The sequence below is a fragment of the Tamandua tetradactyla genome, chromosome 10 (genome assembly GCF_023851605.1).
Source record: "Tamandua tetradactyla isolate mTamTet1 chromosome 10, mTamTet1.pri, whole genome shotgun sequence".
Taxonomy (NCBI): domain Eukaryota; kingdom Metazoa; phylum Chordata; class Mammalia; order Pilosa; family Myrmecophagidae; genus Tamandua; species Tamandua tetradactyla.
In genome coordinates this window covers 105,804,164-105,813,742 of record NC_135336.1, presented here as the reverse complement: position 1 = coordinate 105,813,742, position 9,579 = coordinate 105,804,164, and the positions used below count along the sequence as shown (strand labels likewise).

The 9,579-nt window shown below is 43.4% G+C and overlaps 1 protein-coding gene across 1 annotated transcript in view; it reads left to right on the top strand.

The window, feature by feature from the left end:
* Positions 1-8,573: 8,573 nt before the first annotated feature.
* The window catches only part of MORC3 (MORC family CW-type zinc finger 3), a 44,866-nt gene continuing 43,860 nt past the window's right edge, over positions 8,574-9,579 (top strand). Inside the window, exon 1 of the mRNA XM_077119107.1 lies at positions 8,574-8,707. Coding sequence (XP_076975222.1) covers positions 8,669-8,707 — 39 coding nt within the window. The 5' untranslated portion in view covers positions 8,574-8,668. The remainder of the gene's footprint in view (positions 8,708-9,579) is intronic.

Here is a 9,579-nt window from a genome sequence, read left to right as displayed (position 1 = left end):
ATATTTCAGTTGCGTACCCATTCTTGAGAAAGTGTGAATAAATTTTCTCCTCCACAATCGGGTGAGTGTTTATTCTCTTTCAGGTATGGCTTTTTTTCCATCAGTCCTGATGCTTCCAGTTCACATCCAGGACTGCTGGGCACTTACTTGATCTTTTATACATTGTATCTATATATCTCCCCCCATGTCCCCACCCCAGAACACTGGTTTTCAAGGACATTGGGGTTGGCGGATTAGAATATCACATAATTATTCATTAGTTTTATCCTAATGTACATACAAGGGTCTCAGAACGACAGTAGCACAACTATCAGCAGGACTATTGACTAGAGTTAGACACTTTTTGTATCTGTTTTCCCCTCCCCCTCCCCCTCTCTGTTTTTGACAGTTGTGTTGTTTCAACACTGTAAAGCTTATGGCCACAATAGAATTTATATCAATTATTTAGTTTCTTTCTACATGTAAATATATATGTTTATTATTCACCATCATCTTTATGTTAAAGTCTTTCCAGACGTTTTTATTCATCTAATGTTTGTTCTCTGGCAGATTCCTAAGGAAGAAATCGTGGGAACAGTAATCCCTGAGTTACTGCATATTGATGACAGCTTTGCCTTTATACTTGAATGTCACTTTAGCAGATTATTAATTCTGTGGCTCATATATTCATTGCTTCAGGAGATATGTTTTAAAATGCTATGCAGTTTTATGATTACTTTCCAGACCCACAACCTCCAAATGGGTCCCTGGACCAGATAAGTCTTGAAATGCAGAGGGCCCAGCCTCTCCAGAACATCAGCTAGTTCCACCTTGTGTCCCATATTATCGATAGCCCTTTCTAACTTGAATGGGCATAGCCCAAATACCTATAAAGAGTGGGGAAAAGATCAAAGGTAATGGTGGAGTTATACAGAGAAGGTAGGGTTTAACAAATGAGTATGGCTGCTGCTTCATTATATTGATATTTCTTTTAGTCTCCAGTGTCTTGGAGCAGCTAGAAGGAAAACCTAAAATTGTGGAACTGTAACCCATACCAAACTCTGAAATCTGTTCTATACTAATTTTTGCAGTATGCTTTGAAATTTATTACTTTTTTTTTTTGGTATGTATGTTATTTTTCACAATAAAAAAATCAAAAAAGAAAATACTATGCACTTTTATTCTGGCTTAAATCATTACTGTCAAAATTTGAAGACAGTCTCTTTTTTTTTCCTTTACTAAAAATTTGGTCATTTTGCCTTGAAGTTTTTTAAAAAATTGAAGTCAAATAATTTTAGATTAAGCATTAATGTTGGCTATTCTGGATCAGTTTATCAGACATTTAGCTTATGCCCTTTTAATATACAGTTACAATTTTTTTTTCACATTTCAGGAAAATGTTGTTGAACTATAGTTTTTAGTAGTGCTCTTTTTCCTTTCTTTAGTATCTTCTTTAAAAACTCCTTTTATAAATATGTTGGCTATCTTCTTGTTTGTTTGTTTTCTATGTTTGCACCTTTCTCAAACTCTTTTCATCTCTTTCTTCATTCCTTTTAAAATAATTTCAGCGTTTTTAAATTTATAAAGGCCTGTTTTGTGCCCCAGCATATGATCTATCCTAGAGAATGTTCCATGAACACTAGAGAAGAATGTATGTCCTTGTGCTTCTGGGGCACAATGATCTATGTGTATCTGTTAGGTCTAATTCATTTATCAAGTTAACTTCTCTACTTCCTTGTTGATCTTCTGTCTGGTTGTTCTATCTGTAAAAGAAAGTGGTGTATCGAAGTCTCCTATCATTGTTGAAACATCTATCGCTCCCTTCAGTTTTGCCAATATCTGTCTCATGTACTTTGGAACTCCTTAATTGGGAGCATATACATTTATGATTGTTACATCTTCTTCGTAATTATGATGTCTTTGTCTCTTATGATGTCTTTACATTTATGTCTATTTTGTCCAATATTAGGATAGCTACTACTGCTTTCTTCTGGTTACAGCTTGCATGGAAAATCTTTTTCCATCCTTTTGCTTTCAGTCTATTTGTATCCTTGTGTCTAAGATGAGTTTCTTGTAAACAGCATATAGCTGGATTATGTTTCTTCATCCATTCTGCCAATCTGTATCTTTTAATTGGTAAGTTTAGTCCATTAACATTCAAAGTCATTACTGAAAAGGTGTTTCTTGAATCCACCGTGTTATCTTTTTATTTTATTTGTTAGAAATATATACTTTTCCCTCATTCTCTTTTTATCCTTTAAGTTACCCTTACAAGTATTCTTCAATTCTTGTGCCCTCCTCCAGACCTCCCTCTCCTGTTTTGTTTTGTTTTTTTTCCCCAACTGGCAAAACTCCCTTTAGTATTTCTTGTAGGGCTGGTCTCTTTTTGACAAATACTTTCAGGATTTGTTTTTAGTCTGTGAAAATTTCAATCTCCCCCTCACTTTTGAAGGGCAATTTGGCTGGGCACAGAATTCTTGGCTGGAAGTCTTTCTCTTTCAGGATCTTAAATATATCGTACCACTGCCTTCCCGCCTGCATGGTGCCAGTTGAGTGGTCTGAACTCAGTCTTATGTGGTTTCCCTTGTATGTGGTGGATTGTTTTTCTCTTGCTGCTTTCAGAATTTTCTGCTTCTCTTCAACATTTGACAGACTGATTAGTATGTGCCTTGGGGAAGGCCTATTTGGATTTATTCTGTTTGGAGTTCATTGGACTTCTTTGACTTGTATATTTATGTCTTTTATAAGGATTGGGAAGTTTTCCCTCATAATATCCTCAACTACTCTTCCTAGCCCTTTACGCCTCTCCTCTCCTTCTGGGACACCAATGATTCTTGTATTTGTGTGCTTTATTTTGTCTATCATTTCCCTGAGATCCATTTCAAATTTTTCCATCTTTTTTGCCATATGCTGTTTTGAGTGTTCAAAATCTGTTACCCTGTCCTCTATGGTACTTATTCTTTCTTCTGTGTCTTCAAATCTGCTGTTTTGTGCCTCTAGTATTTTTTTGTTTTTGTTATTTGCATGGGCAGGCACTGGGAATCGAACCCGGATCTCTGACACAGCAGGTGAGAACTCTGCCAGTGTGCCACCATTGCCTGCCCTCTAGTATGTTTTTTACTTGGTCACCAGAGTCTTTAATTTCTGTGATATCTGCTATTTTTCTATTTATTCTTTCAAATTCCTTTTTATGCTCTTCTACTGTCTTCTTGATCTCCTTTATGCCATTAGCCATACCACTTGTTTTATTAAGTAGAGTTATATAAACATCTTTGATTAGTTGTTCCAATGTCTGTGTCTCCTCTGGTGTTTTAATTTGGTCATTAGGCAGGGTTATATCTGCATGTGATATGCTTACTGAGCTTCTGTTGCTTTCATCGCATATAAATATCTTGATTGATTTACTTTGGGAGTTGATTTCCTTCCGTAGTCTAAAGCCTTGTGTTTGGGGGGTGGATGTGCAGCAGGATGCAGGGCATGGGACAGGGCACAGCAGTGTGATGATGCATTGCAGGGCAGGCTGGGGATGCTACACTGGTGCTTGTGAACATGGGCGCCCAACGGCCAGGGAGGATGTAGCTGTGCGGGTGCACAGATGGTGGTGGTGGGGCGCAACCCTGGTGTGCACTGGTCTAGGGCATGGGGCCCTTTGTGAGCACGCATAGAGCTATGGCAGTGGGTCAGCATTATGCCTTCATGGGCTGGGGGCAGATGTGACCTGACTGCCACAGGTCAGCGCTTTCTCAGAGCTAGGAAGCGTGACTGAGGGCCATGCACATGCACGGTCTAGGAGTGCCCTAAACTGATGTTCCCAGAGCTGAGCGGTGTGGCAGGGGGTTGATCTCATGCGCTATTCTAGGAATGCCATAAAGTGATTGCAGAGCTCGGGGTGCGGGGGTGGAGTGAGGTTGTGTGACACTATGGGTGGGGGCGGGTGTAGCCTGGGTATGTGGGTGAGTGCCCGCAGTCTTTATGCACTGGCGACAGCCTGCAGGGAGCAGGGAGGGGGAGGTAATGCTCAGAAGGGGTGCAGGAACGGTGGGCTGGGCTGCACTTGGGGCGGGGGTGTGGGGCAGGTACGCGTGCTGGGGATTGGTGGGATGGGGGTGCTTGGAGAGCCAGGAGTGGGGGCGGGTAATGGCGTTCAGGTGTGTGGGGTGTCGGGTGAGGTCTGGTCAAGGGGCTGTGCTGGTGAGGATAGTGCATTCAAGGAATGCAGCTTGGCTTACTTCCTGGTCCCCGTCTCCTCATATGCACACTCCTGTGGGTTTGGTGCTTCCGCATTAGGCTCGTTTTCTGCTTCTCATTTCCTCAGGTTTTGCAACCAGGGTTGCCCTATATGGTGCAGAAGACTATCCCAGGCCAGCTGCACTCTGGAATCGCTGTCTTAGTCACCCTCTCATCCCTTCTCTAATTTTCCCTTGGAGCAGGGCTGACCTCAATCTACCCTATTCAGCTATCTTCCTGGAACTCTCCTTTTTTTTTTTTTTGCATGAGCAGGCACCAGGAATCGAACCCAGGTCTCTGGCATGGCAGGTGAGAACTCTGCCACTGAGCCACCATGGCCCACCCTCTCTTCGTTTCTTTTTAAATTAAAAATATTCTTCTGTTTATTTTCCATTTTTCTGAAAGCATCAATTATTGTGTTTATTTGCTTTTGGATTCCTCTTAGTCTTTGTTACTAAAATGATTTTCCTTTTATTTCCAATGTTTTTGTGACTTATGTAATGATTTTTTTGTCTTTCTAATTCTCATTTATTCTTTCATATTTTGCATCATTTTCTTAATGTCTTTAGCTTGTTCAAAATATTGTTAAAGCTTTCATCTTTTTTTTCTGTGGGCATTTCTTTTGGACATGCTTTTATTGTCTGTAGCTTGTATTATATTATTCAGCTCATTCTTTTTTTCGTAAAATACCTTTCATCAAATTACATCTTGATACTACTTTATAGCTCATTTTTATGTGAAATTAGTTTTCCTGCACTTTTCCTGACCTTTATATAGACTTCTTTTTTCCTTTCTCTCTACTGATCCCCTGCTGCTCAGTTTGGTACCCTTCCAAGAAGTTTCTCCTCAATGTGGGGCTTTATCCTGGAAAGACACTTTGGCTTGTCTAGTTTTGAGTTTGGAGAGAGCCAGACTGCTTTCGCCTCTTCAGACCTAATTACAGACTGCTTGTTCTCATCTGCTGTTGAAGGGTACAGTCTCAGCTGCTCTTCCTAAATTGGCGCACTGCTTACTTGTTAATATTGTAGTTCTTAGGTCAGTCATATACCCCTTTGCTTCCTTTTGCTTCTTACACAGATGCTGTTTCACCTAGCTCTGGTAGCTATTGGTGACTTATTCTATCTGCTCCTAGTTTCGGGGTGATGGGGATCTTTTTCCTGGTTTGTTTAGATGTTGTTGGGGATTTATTCATGGACTCCACAAAAGACATTTTCTAGTCCTAACTCCTGATCCTGTGGGTGTGAAACCATTTGTAATCAGGACCTTTGAAAATACTATTATTAGCTAAGGTGTGTCCAAACTGAATGAAGGTGGGCCATAATCCAATATGGCTAAATAACGTATAAGCAAAGGATATTGGACATAGAAGTAGAAGTTAGAAGTCAATAGATGCCAGAAGTCAGAGTAACTAACAAAAGGAGAGACAAATTGCCCTGTGTCGGAACTCTGCTGGAACATTACAGCCTTCAGGTGAAAGTGAGCCTTGCCAATACCTTTTAGCTTCCAAATGAGACAATAAATTTCTGTTCATTAAGCTAACCTACTGTGTAGTATTTGTCATAGCAGTCCTAATAAACTAAGACATATATTGTCCATAGATTTGGTTTTACTATTTTAGTTGATCCTTGTAATTTTATTCATGTGGCAGTATCATTTTAGGGAGATTCAAAAACCATGCCACTATGCCATCTTTCCAGAATCTTCTTAACCTCAGGAAAATTGAATGATATACTCTATTGTTCAACAGGGTGTGCCAAATACTGTATCAAGTTAGCATTATAGTCCTATACTTTCTGCCTTGAGTGTCAGGCTCGGATCACACTCATTCTCTTTTGTTTCCTCTTATATGACTAGCCCTTTCCACTCTCTAGGCCTTTTTGGTTGTTCTCTCTCTCTCTCTGGAAAGTTGTCCCTCGAGCTCTTTGGAAATTCTTTCTATCCTGGCTCAAACCTTACTTCCTCAAATAGGCCACCTCCATACTTGCCGTATTTCAGCTTTCAGGTTCTTGGCCATGCTCTGAGAAAGAATTCAATGGCACAGCACAGAGAATAAGCAGGTAGGAAACTTATTAGGGACACTTGTGAGAGGACATGCAAAGATTCTTCCAAAGACAGAGGTGAAAAAGGTGAGAAGCAAGAAGCAACTTGGCTCCATTTGCTTTTATAGATGAGCTTTACTTACTCCCCCTCCCCCTTCCTTGTTAAGGGCTTTTTCTTTCCCTCCCTTCTCTCCAGGGCAGTGCCTGGTGGTAGATATTGCCCTTGGAGGGTGGATTGGCTCCACCCTTCTCTGTACATAACTCACTCTGTAGATAACTCATTCAGGTGGGGTTTGTTTGGCTCCAGATGGGTAGGCTGTCGCTGGGTGTTTCCAGAAGTTAGTAATCCTGGGCAGGTTCTGCCCAGGACACAGGACCTCCTGACCTTGATTAACTATCCTTGTTCAAGGGCTCCTTCATGATTTTTTTTCCCCTCTCTCCTCTCTCTCTAGCTTCATTACCACCCTATCTAAAAGTAGACCTCCAAAATTGTAAATATCTTCATTTACTTAATATCTTCCTTCCTCAGACTTTTTCACCACAACCGATAAAAGACATTTTACGTCACCATCCAGTACACATGTTCATCCATTCACAGCAAACACTATTATCCCTGCTTTGTATTTTATGCACTTATTTTCACTTTTACAGAGCACTTACTGCATGCCAGGCACCCTTCAAAGCTGTTAGGACCCACGGCGCAGGCCCCCACCCCTTTGCCATTTTGAGAGTAAGTCACACAGCTGCTACATGACCAAGGACAGAAGGTCAAGGTCAAACTCCTAATCAAATCTCATGATTTTGGTTTTGGGCAGAGTGCAGTTGCATTTCCCAACTGGCCGTTATGGGGAAGAATTATTTCCCTATCCATAAGTCCCTCATTAAAATTCATGTCTAATCTTCTATCTGGCATATTCCTTGGTCTCGAGGTTGTGCTGGACTGGAACAAAAACACATTTACAAATATTAATTCATTTCATCCTCATAACAACCTCATGCCGAAGGTTTATTACCCCCTCATTACCCCCAGTTTACAGATAAGGACACTGAGACAGGGAGAGTCAAAGTAACTTGCTAAGCAGCACACAGGTAGGAAGTGAAGTTCCATTTAAGCCCAGATAGACACTGCTGGTATTATTAAATTAAAATTGTATTCTATTTCATTTTTTACAGTGCTAGTTGAGACTCCCTAAATTGGTTCACAACTCACTAAGGGCAACAACTTGTTTAACAAACAGTCCTAACCTCCTATGCTCCATGAGAGTGGGAAGCCTCTTGATTTTGCTCACCACTGTATCCTTAGTCCAGCTCGTCTTGCTGGACTCCAAGAAGGCAATCGGTAAACAGCTGATGAAGGAGCCTTAACATTACAATACAATCACATAACAACACAATCGATAAGCTTGAGAAAATATCTTGTCCAGAGAAGCACAAACATCACCAGCTAGCACTTACAGTAGGTTACATTATGACATTATGTAGTTTGCCAAATGGTCAGCGGCAAAGGTGACCACAGAACACAGGTTTACTTTTGCACTTCTTATTTATTAATTTAAAAATACTTGTACCTACTACAGCTCAAATTAAAACATATACTGAGATAAAACAGCAAGGTTACAGAAGAGTATGTATTATCCCAAACTATAATCAGTATTTAGAATATAGTCTGAAGTCACGTACGCGAAATTGCTAAAATGTTTCGGTGAAGACATTGGGAGGTAAATTCTGTATTTTACATTTCCGTATTTTTTACAAAAAATATATTAGTTTTACAATCATAAAAATGCTATAAACATTTTTAAAAGCCTGCCTCCATTTTCCAATCGTTTCTTTATCTCTAACAGCCCTTGTCTTATTCATTTGTATATCCTACCTATTTAACTAGTGCCGGGCTCAGAGCGCACACTAACAAACGTGAAGGAACGAAAGGCCCTTTTTCGCTGGATGAAGGTTAATAACGTTCAGGGTAAATCCAAACAGTACAAATTCCGGTCTTTATTCTTATTCTGTGTATACGGTTTAAAATATTAAGGACATGGAATGGCTTTTTTCAGGACACTTCACGTCCGGTCACGTCAATGGCCTCGAGTTCACCTTCGTGGGCCGCCACTGCACTCCGCGGCTAGGTTCGAACTCAGGACCCTTCAGGCTCAGGTGTCTTTGAAGCGTGGTGGCGGGAAATCCACGCATGCGCCCTACGCCCGAAGGGCCCAGCGCTACAAGCCCATCTTCCCCGCCGCGGATTTAACCCTCGCCGCCCTTCACTTTACTTCTAGTCACCGCTTGGCCTCGAGGCGGAAGTGAATGGGCGTGGCAGGCCACGCCCCGGAAGTGGGCGGGCACCGGGGGCCCCCGCCGTCGCCTCCGCCGCCTCCCAGTCGGGTTGCGGCAGAGGCCGGTCCTGGCTTTGTAGCTCGCTCAAGATGGCTGCGCAGCCACCCAGCGGGATCCGCCTCAGCGCGGTAAGCAGCCGCGAGGGGTGGAGCGGGCCGTGTCCCAGGAGGGCGGGCAGGCGGGCAAGCGAAGGGGGGCCGGTAGTGGGCGGTGGCGACTCGTTGGCCCGACGCGGCGGGCTGGGACCGGGGAGCGGGGGCCGCCATCTCCCTTCCGTCGGCTGAGCGCCTCGGCCGAGCCGACCGCGGCGCAGGCAGCTCGGCGGTTGCCAGGGCCGAACCGGGGCGGCGCGGGCGAGGCTGCCTGCATTCCGTTTCCTCTGGGTTTCGTTTCTGTTTTGCCCCGGCGGCTTCGGGGCGGGCCCGGGCCGCGCGGCCCCTCCTCCCGGTTTGTAGTCGCCGCCTCGCAGCTGTTGTCGGAGGGTGAGGCCTCGGCTGCCGCCCCGGCTGCACCCCGGGCCGTGGGGCCTCTGACCTTCGCCTGCTTGCGAGGGGAGGGAGCGCCTCCGGCCACAAAATGCCTACGGCCGTGACAGCGGGACTCAGGGCCCGCCGCCGAGTGTACCGATCCGGGACGAGTCTTCCCAATTGGTTTAAATTCCTGCCGCTTCTCCCCCAGAAGAAGCCCTCAGGCCCAAATGGCTAAATCACTGAGTTCTCCCGCTTCCCCTTCATCGCGTCAGTTTAAGGGCGTTTCGAGTTTTTGGAAATTTTTCCGTGTTTCATGTCTATGCAAGTCTAAATCGTGGGGAGCGGTCACGCAATTTGACTAACTCTACCCGTCTTAAATTGTGGGAGTGGCTTTGTCAGCGGATTATCCTATAAAAGTTTTATTCTGTGTTAGTGTGGTTGGTGTTCTTATACAAAAATGGATCTCTTCTCCGGAGAAGATTGGCTCCTGCCATAGAAGGGCTACTTTCATATGGTAATGCCTACTTGAG